The sequence below is a fragment of the Camelus ferus genome, chromosome 4 (assembly GCF_009834535.1).
Source record: "Camelus ferus isolate YT-003-E chromosome 4, BCGSAC_Cfer_1.0, whole genome shotgun sequence".
In the NCBI taxonomy this organism is placed as follows: domain Eukaryota; kingdom Metazoa; phylum Chordata; class Mammalia; order Artiodactyla; family Camelidae; genus Camelus; species Camelus ferus.
In genome coordinates, this window is record NC_045699.1 from 72,688,563 (window position 1) to 72,704,274 (window position 15,712).

Sequence of the window (15,712 nt, forward strand, 5' to 3'; positions counted from 1 at the left end):
GCACGGGGGTGAGGTAACACGTCTGCTGGGAGCTGCTGGGGCTCCCATCCTGCAGTCCTTGAGTTGGGAAAGCCCAGAGGCCATTCATGCTCTGCCTTCTGTGAGCCAAAAGGGTGCCTCTCAGCGACAGAAATCCTTTCCTTAGGCTTTTAAACATAGCAACCCCTCAAAGGCCCCATCTGGTGGTAGGTTTGCAGGGCGTTTGACGGGTTGCTGAGAGAGAGGTGCTGCTCCCACACCCTGACTCCACGGCTTCCTGGGCACCTCCCTCCGTGCCCACCTGCCAGATGCCTCAGGGCAGAGCAGAGCTGGGACGGAGGCACAAGGTAACCAGCTCTGCGGCAGGGGTCCGGTCTCTAAAGGGCGCCTTGCTCTGGAGCCTGGGGAGGGCAGGAGGGGCCCAAGCAGAGTTTGTCACCAGAGTTCGTCTTTTTCTCCAGGTGTAAACACCAACCAACTCAGAATCTTAAACAGAAAACACACACACAGCCAGATGCCCGGGGCCCTCTGAATGCTGACCCAGACAGGGAGGCTGGAGGCTCCCACAGATTCCAGAGATCAATTCACATGTTCCTGGAGGGGACAGTGTGAAATCCCTCGTGTCCAGACCTCCCTGGGGCTGGGCGGCACCCTCAGCCACTAGCTAGCAAGAGGCAAGTCTGAGTCCCAGCTGACCTTGAAATGTGACCTGACTTCTCTGACCCTTGAGGGTAATAAAACCTGCTCCCTATGGATTTGTCTGTAAAACATTCAACCCTGGCCCGGGCACACACTCAGGAAAGGCTGGCCAGTAATAAAGACAGTCACCAGCACAGGCTGGGCTCACACAGGGCGAGAGGGGTAGTAATGTTATAGCTGGCCACTTGCCCTGAGCCAGAGGAGATTAATTTGTTTTTAAACCGGTGAGACTCGGTAGGAATAGAAGGTGGGGGCTCCCAGAAGACACCCAGGCTGACCAGGGTCCCAGAGAGGGTGCAAATAGACAACCACTGCACCGCAAACACAAACGAGTTTTCTTTAATAAATGTTGTCTTTAATAAAAGTTTTACTTCATAATCCCAAGTTATGCCCACCAAATGCCATTATCATTACAAACCTGTCCACAAGGGCCCTGGCAGAGGCAGGAAGCGGCGGCAGGCCTTGCGCTCACGTGACACACACACACATGCACACATGCAGAGAACACAGACACACGCACGTCGACACACACGCGGCATGGGGTGGGAGTGCAGCCCAGGCAGCACCACAGTAAACATTACCACTCAGGCCAAGATGGGGCCCCTGGGGAGGGGGCATTTCTGCCAAGCGAGAGTGAATGGCAATAGAGACAGTCACCTAGCACGCACTGCACCCAGCCCGTACATGGCGCCCTCCCCCGCCCAGACCTGAGACATCAGCCACGGGCCTGAAGGTGCGGCTCCAGGAAGGGGAAGGACACAGAGCCACGCCCTCCCTACGCCACGCCCCCAGGAGGGCCCTGAGACTGCGCTTTGGCCACGCCCCCCGTAAGCCGCACCCCTGGGACAGCCCTCTAGACCATGCCTTTCCTTGACACCACACCCCCGGAAAGGACCCTGCGGCCATCTCTTTGACCGTGCCACCTGTAAGCCGCGCCCCTCCCTGAAGCCACGCCCTCCACCCCCAGGGCCCTGGGGACTCCCGCGGCTAACAGCGCGGTCTCAGGAGTCTCAGCCTTGGGTTAAGTCCTGGCTTTTTGGATCACTCGCCATTGGCCTTGGGCAAGTGACTTAACTTCCCCGCGCTTCAGTTTCCCCATCTGTAAGCACCTCCCCACAGGGCCACAAGGATGCAGAAGCGGTCTCTCTCACTACAGGAGCTGCCCCAAAGGCTCAGGATTCTGCTGATCAGGGCTGAGTCTGGGACGGCCCCCGGGGCCACATGTGAGCCTTGAGCGTGGGACCTGTGGGACTGGGCTCACAGGCGAGGGTCCTGTTTCCTGGCCTCATAGTTGCTGCACTACACAAAAATGGTCACCTCCCTTGGTGGGGGAGGGAGGGCAGAGACCGCTGCAGGTGCCGAGGGGCCGCCTGCTGGTCAGGCCCCTCTCAGCGCCCCCACCCTCTGGCCCCTCCATCACCGGCTTCCCCGTTAGTCCGCCAGAGGGGTCTAGGTCAATAAATGGGCCCTGATGGGCACATTTTTTCTACCGCGGAGCAGTTTAATGGCAATTAATTTTTTTACGAGAGGATTTTTAATCTGTGGAAATGGATGAAGTCCCCAAGTGCCCTGTCAGAGTTCCAGGGCCGACCTAATCTATGATAAAAAATGCAAAGTGAGGTGACATAATCTGAAATTAAATACCGGGCTTCATTTTCCTTCTGCCTGGATGGATGAATATTTTATAACTATTGTGATTTAATTTTTTGTTAACTACAGCAAATTTCTAATTCACCCAATTCCCAAGTCCTGTGGCTCTGACCTCTGAACCCAGACTCATCTCTCCTTAGCCCAGCTGTGACTTCGTCACTGACAGAAACTAATGGTCAGCTCCGTTAGGGTGACACAGCGGTTACGGTGATGAATGCGGCCCGTGGCACGCCCTTTCGACCCAGTGACAGGCAGAAGGCAGGTCATTTTTCAAGTGAGCCATTAAAATAAAACAAACCAAGAAGTCGGGGGTGGGGAGCAGTAGACATGATGCAGAGAATTGTTATAATTTGTGCTTTTTCAGTGGACTTCTAGAAACTTCTCTGTGTCTCCCAGCATCCCTCACTCTCCGGTTCCAGAGGTTTTCCCTGTGCATCCCCACCTGGCTCAGGGCCCACCTCCAGTGAGGCACAGAGGAGGAAAACAGTTACTCAAAGCGCTGGAACCACGGGTCTGTCTGCAAGCAGCGGAGGCGGGTGTCTGATGATGTGGGCAGACCACCCCCGGCCCACTCCCGTCCAGGACTGTGATCTCATGCCCTGGGGAAACTGAGGCACAGAGATGCTCAGGAACAGCTGGAAAGTTGCCCCCCAGCACCCTTACCAGGGTCCCACAGAGCAGACTCAGCTCCAGGCGGGTAGAGTTCTCCCCACCTGTGGGGCTCTCGCTGGTGTCCCCAAAGCCCATGGTACAGCGGTCTCCGAGCCCAGGCCCTGAAGGTGGGCCTTAAGCAGATGCCCAGGTGTGGTCCCAGGTACACACAGCTGGGTGCCTTCAGGTGGGGAGAACCACCCTGGAGCTAGATGGGTCAGGGCCCAACCCTGGCTTGCCTATGTAACCCTGGGCAGGCTGTTGAATCTCTCTGAGCCTCAGTTTCCTCATCTACAGAATGGGAGCAGGCCGCCTTCCTCCAGGGAGAGATGTGAGGATCTCCTGGGCTGATGTCGCTTGAGTGAGTGGTACTCACGGAGCCCAGGACTGAGCGAGACCATGCCACCCTGGCCCAGAATGTTCTGAAGGAAAGCCCCAGAGGGAGGCAGCCCCCTCCATTCACCCCACAAGCCCAACAGACCTACCCAGGCTGGGCAGCTGGGTCTTTGCTGGGTGACCAGCCCTGCCCAGCCCTCAGGGGAGAGACACCTGAGTCGGGAATCCCTCTGTTACCGCGGCCCAGCACCACTAAGACCTCTGAACAGAACCCTCCCGGGTCGCGTTTGTGAAACACCGTCACACGCAGACAGCGGCACGCCACCAAGTGTTCCCAGGAGGCGGACACTGCCCAGCCTTTCCCAGCACCAGGTGCCCAGGGAAGCAGCCATCCCACGCTTGCAGCCTAGAGTCTAAATCTTAAACCAAGCCGACTGGGAAATGAATCACACTTCCCACCTTGAAGGCAGCAAAACGGCCACAGCTCGTCAAGGGATAGCAAGTCACAGGAAAGCAAGCTTGTCTGTCCACCAGCACATCATGAGCCACTCGGTTCACGCCCGCCTTTCCAGGGAGCAGCCAGTGCTGCACCAGCCGTCCTGGCTCCGGACACAAGCCAGGCGCTCACCTCCTGAGCCTGGACCATAACCGCCTGTCCCCACGCCCTGCCAAGCCCCAAGTGGGCCAGCCCTACCTGTGTCTTTGGCAGGTCTCCTAGGGGTGGATGGCTTGGGGGCCTTCTCTCTTTTGCAAGAACTACTTTTCATCCTTTTGTTTTTTTCCTGCAGAACTTCAGCAAGAGGAGACAGAGGGAAGGAAGGGAGAGAGGGTTGAGTAGCAACACAACACATGAATTAGCCTGCTCACCAGCCGGCGGGCATACCCGACTGTCCGTCCTTTCTTGGCCTTCTTTGTGGGGCCACCCCTGGGACCCTCCCCACCAGTGGCAGGCCTGGTCTCACCTTGCCCTCCCTCTCAGCGCTAACTGTGCACAAATGCGCACAAATTCCAAGAGCCCCCAAGCACAGCCACGGCCTCCCATCTCGGTCTCCCACAACCGTCTCAGGGCCAGCCCACAGTACTCATGTTTGTTGAATGAATAAATGACCGAATGGGCCCCCAAGTGAACCCATGGCGTGGCAGCCAGACAGACAGAACATCAGCTCCACAGGGAGAAGCGGGGTGAGAGCTAGGCCCAGAGGGGCCTTCGCATGGCGGGATCCTGGCTGGACAGCTGGGGATATGAGATCCCAAGGCGGGGAGGCTGTCCAAGTCCCACGGCAAGCACAGAGGTCGACTGGGGTGGACCGGCTTCCCATGGGCCAGTGTGGCCACTTTCCCTGTGCCATTTGGCCTCATTCGTCTCTGTTCACTGGTTGGTGGGTGCTGCGTCCATGAAGCACCAAAAAGCCAACTGGCCAAGAGTGCACGAGCACTGGGCCTAGCCCGTCGTGTCCCCGTGGGGCCGGGAAGCACCCGGAAAGACTGGCCGGAAGGACTCTCCAGGCCTGCGCGGAGCAGCTGGGTCCCAGACTCCGCTCATCCCTGCCTCCTCAGCACCCGACCCCCCTGGTGGGGGCCCTCGAGACCCAGGCCCACACGAAAGGACAAAGCCTAGAGGATTCCACTCACAGGACGCCTCTAGAGGAGTCGAAACCATAGAGACAGAAAGCAACTGTGCACTTGAACACAGATAAAATGGTCAATTTTATGTTATGTGTATTTTACCACAATTAAAAAGAAAAAAAAAGACCAGGCCCTGCCCCACACCCTGCTTCCAGAGGGTTCTAAGACTGGAAGGAGCTGTGACTGATGACACTGGGTGATGTCCCCGAGTGACCAAGGCCAAGTCCTGAATTTGGCGGATGGGCCTCAGTGGCCTCAGTGGAGTGGGGGCGGGGAGAATGGCCTGCTGGACCAGCTAAGGCCATTGGGGTCCTTGTGGATGGAATAGGAGAGAGACGGGGGGCTCTCCGCGGAGCTGCTGTTGCCATGGTTAAACCAGAGCTGGGCTCAGGGACAGGGTTCTGCCCCTTGGCTTCCCTCAGGCCAGTCCCTCAGACCCCACCTAGGACTGTGCTTGGCTCACATACCTGGAAACATGTCTGTGGCTGCCACTCAACTCAAGCATCCACCAACCTTCGTCCTATCCTGGCCACCACAGCGCCACCTGGGTGGATGACGACTGTCCCTTAAGGATCTGACTCTCACCTCATCCTCCACCAACAGCCCCGTGGAAAACCCACACTGTTCTCCTGGCTGGAGACCCCGAAAACCTTGGGGCTCTAGGGCAGCCTGACCTCTGCTCCCAGGCCCTTCTCCATCCCCCATTCTGGGGTCTCCGAAATCGTGCTAGACTGTGGAGACAGCCTCCTCCATATGTGGCCCACCCTGCAAACCGAGCAAACCCTGCCTGGCTCTCCACTTAAAACCCTCCAACCGATCCCGCTGCCGGGGACACCGAGGTTCCTTAACGCTGCTGCCCTCCAGCCCCCAGGAGTGGCCCCTGTCTGCCTTCCCATCCTCACCCTCCTCTTTGCTGATGGATGAGTGAGCCAAAACCTAGTGGTTCCCTTGGCCCCCCAACCCTTCCTCACCCATCCAAAAGTCTGCCAACCCCCTGCCGCCCCTTCAGCATCTCCTGTGGGACAGGCAGGCAGTGCCTCTTGCCTGCAATATGGAACAGCAGGCCCAGGAGCTGGAGGGCCTCAGGCCCAACTGGCCTGTGACACTGCAGGAAAGGCCTCACCTACTCTGTGCAGGAGACACCCCTGCCCAGGCCCACTGCCCCTTGAGCCCTAGTCTGCTCTAAGGGGCCTGCCTGGATTCCTTCCCTGCTCAGGAGGCAGAGGGCTAGAAATTGGGCTCCAGAAAGTAGCAGGCTGGGTTCAAATCCCTGCTTCACACCTTCATGGGTGAGGTCCTCTCTGACCCTCAGTGTCTTCATCTGTGAGTGAGGATCGTAATAGAGCCAATCGCACAGAGTGAGAGAGAAGCTGAATGGATAGCTCTGGATCCAGAACCGTGCTGGCCACACCTCAGCTTGAGTGTCCGACTGGGGGTCCCAGAATGGCTAACCTCAGGGCTACTCACCTGAGGCCAGGCGCTGGGAGGCCCGGGAGGGATCACACCCCTGGCCAGGGATTGCCTTGTCTTCAATTCCACTTTCAGCCTCACTCAGGATGCCTGAGCCTGGAGCAGAGTGACAAGAAAGTGCATCGTGAGGAGAGAGAATCCATGCAGAAATTTCCAGAGAAAGGTCCCCATTTGCCAGCCGCTCAAAAGCCTTGAAACACTGCCCCAGGCCTGAGAGTGCAGCCCACGGGCCGAGCCGGACAGGAACCAGTGCTCAGCTATGAAGCAGGACTAGCAGGGCCCTGTGTGCCCTCGGGCAGGCCCTGCATGCTGCTTGGACCACGTGCACGTGCACAGAGTCCTGTTTTCTCAAAGAGAAGTGATGACTTACAGGGACGCACCCCAAAGTGTCAATTAGGGCAACTGAAGGGAGGGAGGCCTTCGAGGAATAGTGGCTGTTTCTATTTCATTCTTTGTGCTTTCCAGATGTGCTGCCATAAACAGACAGACTTTAAGAAAAAAGTCACAAAAGGCCTAATCTTGCAGCATTCTACTCATGTTGCAAGAGGCCTTAGAGGAGTCAGGTCCAGAAAGACAGAAAGGAGGTGCTAGGGGCCAGGCGCTGGGGTGGGGAGGGGAGTGAGGGTTTAGGGAGGACAGAGTTTCAATTTGGGAAGATGAGAATGTTCTGGAGAAGGATGTGGTGATGATTGCACAACCCTGTGAGTGTATTTAGTGCCACTGAGCTGTGCACTTAAAGTGATCATGAGAGCAAATTTTATGTTGTGTTCTTCCACTGCAGTTTAAAATAACAGGAAGTATTATCTTAAAAATAACAAAAAAGAAACCATCTTCCCTGTCTCACCCACACAGTGAGAAAGGACTGCAGGCCCGCCTCTTGGCTCAACAGAGAGGCTGAATTCTTTACATTCCCACCCTTGCCCTGGCCTTGGGCCGCTGCCCCAGGTCCTTTCCTTTGAGGACATAATCCCCTGCGGGCTCTTCAAGGTGTCCCTGACTGAGTCCCCACACCTGGCTGTGCCCCTTACCTGCCTACCCCACCCCAGACCCCTTCTCTGAGGCTGCAGCCTCCCCACCCAGGGGACCAGTCCCCCGGCCTCTGTGACCGTCCCCTCCAGACACCATCCTGCTGTTCCACCAGCCCACCCACTGATGAGTCAATTCTTCTTCGTTCCCAAGCCCGGCGGGGAGGCACCCCTGGGAAGACTCCATCCCGGCTCCTCCTCGGCTTCCCAGGCACAAAGGGGCCGCGGGGCGCATTGCTCCGCCTTCCCCAGTTGGCCACCAGCCCAGGCAGGGCCACCCCCGTGCCCGGCAGGCCCGGCCTCCAGCAGCCTGATCTCGCCCGCGCTCCCTGCCTCCCACACTGACCTGCGGAGGCCGGGGCTGGAGAGGGGTTTGTGTGCTTTCGGGCCTTTCTCCGGGGGGCTGGCGTGGGGGCTTTGTAGAGGCGCGAGGTGCTGGAGCGGGTAGAGGTGCCCAGGGAGGCGCAGCTTGCCTGCCGCCACGCCTGGGCTCGGATCTTGTCCCTCAGCAGCTCCAGCCGGGGGCTGCTCTCCCTGGGCCGCCGCGGGGGCCCCAGCGCGCGGGGGCCCCTCTCCCTCCAGGGCCCGTGGGGAGGTGTACACGACTCATGGCCCCCTGAGGAGCCAGAGAGGGGTCCCGACGACACCGAGCTGTCCCCATCCTTGGCCTCCTTGTCTGCTGACCATGCCGGGCGGCCGCAGGCCCTCCTCCGGGGGTGGGGCTCCTCGATGTCGTGAGACCAGGCCACGTGGGGGGATCCCCGCAGGGCGCCCGCCTGCTGGGCGGGCCCGGGCCGCCTCAGGGCAGCCATGACGCCATCCGTGGCCGCGGGTGGGAGGGGCCTGTCTTTCCTTGGGAGAGAGAGGCAGACACAGCCCATAAGGTGCGGAAACCAGGTGGTGCTGAGCAGAGCATCTGACGCCGCACCCCCGCTGCCTCCGGCACCCCTGCCGCTCCCCGTTTTCCTCTCTCAGACGGAGAAAAGTGCAAGGCGGCCAAGAAAATACCCCGTTGGTGGCAGTGCTGTGATGCTCTCTCTGGATCCAGACCGCCCCCTTCAAGGTGGGCTCTACAGGCCCCCCACAGGATGTGAGGAAACAGACCCGGGAGGAGGCTCATGGCAGACGCCCTCGGGCCCCCGTCCTGGCTCCCGCACCAGCTCGCTGCCCTCGGTGGGGAGCCCGGCCGTCTCCCCCGCAGTGCCTCCACCCCCGCGTGCTGATGCGTGCACCTAAGTCAGCACAGACGCTGCCTGGGCTTGGCACGGGCCTTCCTGACGGCTGGTCCTTGCCCAAGGGAGCGGGCGCCCTGCCTCTGGCTATCTCTGGGGTGAGGCTGGGTCCTTTCCCCCAGGCAGGTGGGCGGCATCCCCATGGCCAAGGATGACTTGGCTTGGTGGTAGGGCGGGGACTGAGGATGGAGCTGGTGAGCCTCCCCCACTCCGTCACCACCTGCCCTGGGGTCAGATGGTGTTTTCAATGGGAAGCCTCGAGGTCTGCACCCCAGCATCATCCCCTCTCAAGGCAAGCTGGCCGCTGCCCAGCTCCAGATGCCAGCCTGTCCTGGTCCCCTGGCCCATGATGGAAACCCTCAGGATGGTCATGGAAACTGGGCAGGCACAGTGGGCTGCCCAGCCCCGGGCTGGCAACAGGAGCTGCCTCTCCGCGGGGTGAGAATTCCGGGTGGCTCCATGACAGCATAATAACGCTGTGTCACTCAGCAACAGAAAACCGGGTTCTGCAGCTCCTGCGGGGGCTGTGGGCAGCACCCCCCACCCCAGTCCTCCCAGGGCGCTGGGGCCAGTGGCTGCCATGCATGGTGAGTGAGCTGGCCAGGGCTGGGGGGTCAGGCTTCACCTGGGCCAGAGTGGGGACAAGGTGAGGGGCCAGGGGCAGGGGTGAGCAGGGGCAGGGGTGGGCTCAGTCCCCAGCTGGTGTCGGGGTCACGGCCCAGTTCCCGGTGGGGTCAGCCTGGGGTTCCGGGCACAGGAGTGAGGAGCCTGTTGGGGGCACGTCCAATGGCTGGCCCAGGGGATAAGCACTCTGGCCCTCACCCTTCCGGCCTCAGGGTGGCCAGGGGAAGCAGGTGCTGGCCTCTTGGCAACCCCTGGCACGAGCTCAGGGCCCCTTCCGACCACAGGAATCACAGCCAGAGAGGCCTGAGCTCCAGGAGCCCCAGGACCCGAGCTCCAGAAGAGCACCGCAGCCTGAGCAGCCTGCAGTGGGCTTCCTGTCACCTTTTCGATGACCCTGGCAGGGCAGCGCGGTGGGAAGGACACGGGGTCTGCAGTCAACTGGCCCTGGGCTCAGCATGGTCCCCCAAGGAGAGCTGGTTCAAATCCTGGCTCCGCCCTAGCCAGCGGTGTAACCTTGGGCAACCAGAGACCCCACCCCACCCTACCTCTGGGTATTGTGAGCATCTGGTGATTTCACTCCCACGGGAGGGCACTGTAGGGCGGCTGGCATTCACCAGCAGCCAGGGGGTGGCTGAGATGGTTATGAGTATTTATTAGTTTTAGGAACTGCCCTAAAGGCATTCCTGCCAGAGTGGCCCCGGAGAAAGGGAAGTTTGCAGCAAAAGACCCCCTAATTCCAGACAGGTGTGGAGAATGGAGAGCTGTCCTCAAGGCTCCTTCAAAAGGACCTGTCCTGGAAAACCAGAGACACCTGGAGACACTGCTGTCTGGGCAGGTTGCAGGGCGGGGCTCTGGTCACAGTTAGCTGCCAGCAGGAGGGGGATTGCCCCAGGACAGACGACCCTGCCTGAAATACGAGGTGGCGTCCCCTCCACTCTCCACCCCACTCAGCATCCCCTGTATTTGGGACCAGGGTAGGACATGCGCAAAGCCAGCCGACGCCCACGTCCAGCCTCCAGCCCTGGGGCCCTCGACCACATCTGGTGGCCCAGACAGATGACGTACCTCTGCCTGGCCGGAGTCCCACCCACTGCACTGGGGACATCACCAGGCGAGGCTGAAATGAAGCAGGTCCCATCCGTGTGTCTCTTTAGGACACTTGCAATCAGTGGGCGTCCGAGGGAGCTGACCCGGGGCAGCACAGGGGAGCTCAGGCTTGGCAGGCGGGCCCTTCCAGCAGAGGCACAGGCTAAGCACCCTCCTGCAGTGTCCTGGGAGCACACCCGGCCTGCAGACAGTTTCCACTGCACTGGGGTGGTGGGTCTTGGGACGTGGCAGCGAGCTCTGGGGGACATCACATGGGATGACCATGGGGTCCCCCACACAACTCTCAGGGTCTGGACAGCTGAGGGGAGGCTCAAAGACAGCTCCACCTCCTTAGTTCCCAAAGAGAGCCCCCCAGACCAGGTCAGAATCCCTCTGCGGCCTAGACAAGACGGAAGCCCATCCCCACAACCCTGCGGGAGGACCCCACCTTCTCTGCAGCCCCAGGGGTCACCCAAGCAGAGGCCTGGCCCCTTTACTGATGGGCCACCCCCCACCTCCGCCAGGCCCTCGGGCTTCCCCATCAGTTGGGGTTCGGTGGGGGGCTTTCTCCCAGTGTCCTCCCAGACTCTCCAGCCCTCCTCCCCTAAGGGCAGAGGGAAAGAGTCATTCTGAGCAGAAGTGGCAGGAACCTAGCAACCAGAAGTTTCTCCTAACAGATGGGCCTGGTGGCCCTTTTCTCCCCTCAGCAGGTCCGAAGCTGCCACCAGCAGTCAGCGGAGACCGACTTCTCCAGGAAGAGCCGGCGCCCTAAGTATGACGGGGCCGCCAGTTCAAACGCTCCACGGGCGATAAAAGCAAAATCATGGATACAAGCGTGTGGTGTGTGGTGAACTTGAAAACAAACCCAGCGGCCTTGACGACATGGCACTGGGAACTGGGACAGCCTGAGAACGTCCTTCTCTCTCCTCGCCGCCCACTTAGGCCGCTCCCGCCCGGACCCTCTGCTCCTTCGCCCTCTCTCTGCCTGGGTGGCCACCCCGCTGTGCACTGCGCCAGTCGGCTCCTGCTGGGTCGCACTTCTCCAGGCTCTGAGAAGACTGCTGCTGGGCAGAGGCCCCAGCCCAGGGGTGAGGAGCCTCCCCCATGCACGTCAGGCCAGCGCTCGGCCACCCTGCAGCATCTCAGCTAAGCCTGGAGCTGCAGGCCCAGCCGGAGTTTTGCCCCATGTGGACCCAAGCCTCCCCCGGCTGGTGAGGCTCAGGCAGCCCCCCCGACCCCCTCCCTGGCTCGGGCCTGCCCAATGCCTCTCTCTCTCTGAGGAAGGTCCCGTCACCTGCACTGTGTGAGTGGGGCCCCGTTCATCTGTGCCCCCTCCACAGGGCCGGAGACGGCTGGGGGCCGGGGGGACCTGTGTGCAGATGCTCGTGGCTATGGGAGCCCCCAGCACTGCCCGGCCCCCCATGGAAGCGTGGTGATTCCATCTCACACTGTCCTGCCGACAGTCCTACGGGAGGAGTCCAGCTGCGTCCCAAAGGCTCAGCCACAGACTTGTGTCCAGTGCTCCGTCAGGGTCAGAAGCCGGACACCACGAGTCTCCACAACCAGTCACACCCCCGGGGCCAGGGAGACAGTGCCCATGGGTCTCCCAGACCATGCTAAGCCTGTCCAGGGCTGGGAGGGGTACCAGGTGTGGGCTTCCTGGCTGGGAGGGGCTGGCGCCGAGAGCAAACTGAACAGCGTCACGTCCCCCTGCCCTGCTTGTGGTGGACATACCAGGGGACAGTCCCAACTCCAGATACACCAGGTGCCAGCTGGTGCCCTCAGGCAGGTAGTTCAGTTTCTCATCAGGAAAGTGATTGCAACATTAGCCCCAACGTGGGCGGTTCTGGTGAGGGTCAGAGACCCCCGGTACTCAGCACCCTCTTGCTGGGCACAGACACAGAAAAGGGAGCCAGGCACCTCCGTCCCCACCCAACTCAGGCCTTGGCCATGCCTGTTTCCACGACACACCCCAACAGTGAGGCCAGAGATGGATGACCTACCAGGGTGGTTGTTTCTGTCCCTCGTTGCCAGGGGCCAGGCACGCCCACTGACCACACCCGCAGCTTGCTGCCCCATAAGAACTCCGGCTGGCTGGCGGGTGGGTTGGGGGCAGCGGAGTGGGGAGGGACTTCCTTCTGGAAGCTGCCCCAGCTCTGCTCTAATCAGCCACACTGTTTACTCCTCCCTGCCGTGCCCCAGGACAGTGAGCCCTGGGCAGGCCTGAGCAGGCTCGGGGACAGAGTTAGACCCCCACACCCACAGCAGCCGGGGCCCCAGGCTCAGAGACCACAGAGGAGTCAGCAGTGACAACGGCTGGCACAGGCCTAGACATGGGCATGGTACCGACAGCCACCTGCCAGCCCCAGCCCTGCGGGGAGCAGCAGTCCCCACAGTGGACACACCCACACTGGCCTGGCGCCCTGATGAGAGTCCTCAGGGGATCAGGCAGTGCCCAGAAGCCACCAGGCAGCCGGGGCCCCAGAGGGGGCACAGGGGCTGAGAGTCCAGAGGAAGCTGTCCGGAGGTTGTTCCAGGCTCAGGTCACATCGGGAAGTGACATGAAGATGACAAGGGCCCCTGGGCACCTGCACCCTGCTGCTCAGAAGCACCTCCCCTCTGACACATGCTGCACACAGAGACACCACACACACACAGGCACACCACACACAGAAACACACACACGACACACAGACACACAGCACACACATGCACACACACGCACACCGCCAGGGTCTGCCGAGCAGGGGCAAGCAGGGCAGTCCGGCTCAAGCTGCCCACAGGCTCCGTGCGGGTGTCTGGCCAGGGCGGCGCCCTCAGCCTCTACCTCCCTCTGTGCTCCACCAGCCACTTCCCAGGGGAGCCAATCGACTTCTCAGGCTGGTTGGGTCCCAAGGGCACTGGGAGCCAAACAGAAGGGGCAAGGTCAGGGTCAGGAACCTGGTGCCACAACAGGCAGCGATCTGGGAAGGCGGCTGGAGGAGGCTCGGCGGTGCTGTCTGGGAGGTGCTGATGCGCGACGGACAGAAGATGGGGCTGTGGGACAGGGGACTCTATAGTCAGAGGGGTGCAGGGACGGATGGAAGCACAGCTGGCCCCGTGCCTGGGCCCCAGCTCGGCAAACGCCCTCTAAGCAGCCGGGCGCCATGATGTCGCAGCCCAGTCTCTCCTGCTCAGGACACCCTGGGGACACCGTGCACTTCTGCCAAGGAGAGACCCATGGCCACACCAACAGGGAGAGGCCAGCGGGGCGCTCCCCCACCCCCAGGCCTGGTCAGCCTCCTGCCAGACCAAAGTTAGTCCCGGCCGCTGGGCCAGGCCACCCAGCATCCAGCACCAGCCGTTGCCTTGGGCACCTGCCAGGGGCCAGGCCCTGCGCCCAGCGTGTTCCCCAGGGTGACCCAGCCTCCACAACACAGCCCAGGAGGAAGCGCTGTCACCTTGCCCAAGGTCACACAACGCAGAGCACAGACACACCCTTGGCACCACCTCCCCCAAACTGGGAGCGCCCGTAGCAGAGATGAAGCCACTGAGCCCGGTGGCCCTGGGAAAGGAGCCTGTAGATCTGACATCCCTGCCCTGGGAAGCACAGCCATCCTCAGGGCTCAGAGTCACTGGGGCCAGGGCTTTAGGGGAGCAGGGCAGTGGGTCTCCTCCCTCCTAGCTCACCACCCTCCTGGATGGGAGACTTCCAGCAGGACGGGACGGCCCAGGGGGCCCACGGAGAGTTCACAGGCAGGGGTCCATGCAGAGCCGGTCCCATTGTTGGATAATGGACTTACCAGGCGGGACCAAATTCAGAACAATCCATCAGCCCCATTTGGGGCCCAAGTGTTTATCCCCACTTTACAGATGTGGAAACAGAGGGACCGTTTATTAGATTATAGTCTGATGCCAGCCCCACAGTGGGACCTGAGCCCAGAGGCGGGGTTGCCCAGTGGGTAGGGCCAGAGGGCACTCAGGAAGTCTCAAGTCCTCAGAGAGAGCCCCCAGACAGGGAGATCCCTCCCCAGGAGTGCAGGACAGAGTAGGGACGGCTGGCCTGCACTCAACCAAGTCCACGGAAGAAGGAAGGGCTACAACCCCCTCTCCAATCTGCCTGCACCCCCACCCTGTTCACAGGCCCCTCCCCAGCCCCCAGGTGCCTGGGGCAGGCCAGGCGGGGCTCAGGTAGAGGCCCCAGAGTGCTCACCAGCTGGAAGGCTCCAGGCCTCCCTCTCCATGGGAGGACGCCAGGCAGGAGTCGTGGCTCAAAGGCCAGCGGGAAACAGAGCACAGGGACTGGGGTACCTGCTCCTCCAGGTCCACGGGAGGTCGGCCAGCAGCCAGGAGGGAGGCCCGCCCTACGTTGCCAGAGAAACCAGGGCGTCCAATCGTGTGGGCTCCTCCCCCAGGCCTGCTCAGAGCCTAGGGGACCAGGGCCAGGCACCAGGGCCCTCACCTGCACAGGCGCCCCGCCTTGGGGGAGGCGCACACCTGGGGCACTCCTCCCCACTGGCCCCGGGCACGGCCCAGAACCCCGCCCCAGCCGGAGCGGGCAGATGCGCACTCGGCAGAGAAGGTGAAGGGGAGGGTCTCCAGGGCATCCAGAGCCCAGCCCTCGTGTCCTCGTGGGCCTCTGGGCCCCTCTAGCTGCTGCCCCCTGAATTCACCCTCCTCCCCAGAGACCCTCCCACCCGGGGCTGTGGTGGCTCGGAGCCAGGGGGCTGGAGGCAGATGGGTGCCGTCCGGCTGTTCTGACACGGTGTGAAGCACAGGTCACTGGGACAGCTCACGCCTCCAGAGTAGCCCTCTGGGCAGGCGGAGGTCGGGGGAAGGCAGGCACAAAGCGCTGCAAGGTTCGGTCACACCAAACTCCCTCTGGTGAAGCCCCTCGCGTGCTTCCTCGGGGCCGGTGGGGCGGCCTCGCTGGAGTTCGCAGGGAGGTCTTGGGGTGCTGGGCTTGGGATCTGCACGCTTCCCCGTGGCTCTCAGCTAGTTTTCCAACAAGAAATGCTGGTGAGTGTACAGGGGAGAGCGTGCTGCCTCCACTCCCTGCCCAGCACCAGCCACCGGCTCAGCGGGCAGGCTGGGGGCCCAGGAGTCCTGGGGGCAGGCAGCTGGCCCCACAAAGATCCGGTCCTGCCAACCAACCACGGGGGCAACGCCGGCAGGTGGCGCCCTCTCCCCGTCATGGCTGGGGAGCCAGCCCCACAAAGGGAAGCTGAGGGGGTCCCATAAGCCTCTGCTGTTTCTGCCACCACCCTATCTCCAGAGTTCTGTCCCCTCCCCCAAAAAACTAGAAAAACCATCTTTTGCCAGGAAACCGTTCTTAGCATTCAGGAAATTGGGATT

At 61.4% G+C, this 15,712-nt stretch overlaps 2 protein-coding genes across 25 annotated transcripts in view; one reads left to right on the plus strand and one right to left on the minus strand.

Moving 5' to 3' along the window:
* CCDC187 (coiled-coil domain containing 187) overlaps window positions 1-14,806 on the minus strand; it is a 47,303-nt gene extending 32,497 nt beyond the window's left edge. For 8 of the 18 annotated variants that reach the window (XM_032478776.1, XM_032478775.1, XM_032478768.1 and 5 more), the window contains exons 1-3: window positions 7,783-8,394; window positions 6,409-6,507; window positions 4,010-4,105 (exon numbers count right to left, since the gene is read on the minus strand). In XM_032478776.1, the coding sequence (XP_032334667.1) occupies window positions 4,010-4,105; window positions 6,409-6,507; window positions 7,783-8,317 (730 nt within the window). In that variant the 5' untranslated portion in view covers window positions 8,318-8,394. Of the gene's footprint in view, window positions 1-4,009; window positions 4,106-6,408; window positions 6,508-7,782; window positions 8,395-14,570 lie in introns of those variants that run through there. The other 10 variants (XM_032478770.1, XM_032478769.1, XM_032478781.1 and 7 more) reach the window with 5 other exon arrangements.
* Window positions 7,598-11,211, plus strand: LOC116663303. Of its 7 annotated transcripts, none has more exons than XR_004319542.1 (6): window positions 7,598-7,807; window positions 8,412-8,766; window positions 9,158-9,255; window positions 9,577-9,848; window positions 10,033-10,423; window positions 11,086-11,211. XR_004319542.1 is itself a non-coding variant. In XM_032478785.1 (6 exons), exons 2-6 carry the CDS (start codon window positions 8,659-8,661, stop codon window positions 11,189-11,191), a joined length of 717 nt encoding a protein of 238 aa, XP_032334676.1. In that variant the 5' UTR covers window positions 7,598-7,807; window positions 8,412-8,658; the 3' UTR covers window positions 11,192-11,206. The 7 variants fall into 7 exon arrangements, 3 of the variants coding, with proteins under 3 accessions (XP_032334676.1, XP_032334677.1, XP_032334678.1); XR_004319543.1 differs by having other exon boundaries at window positions 10,266-10,423; XR_004319544.1 differs by having other exon boundaries at window positions 9,577-9,718; window positions 10,266-10,423.
* Window positions 14,807-15,712: the final 906 nt, after the last annotated feature.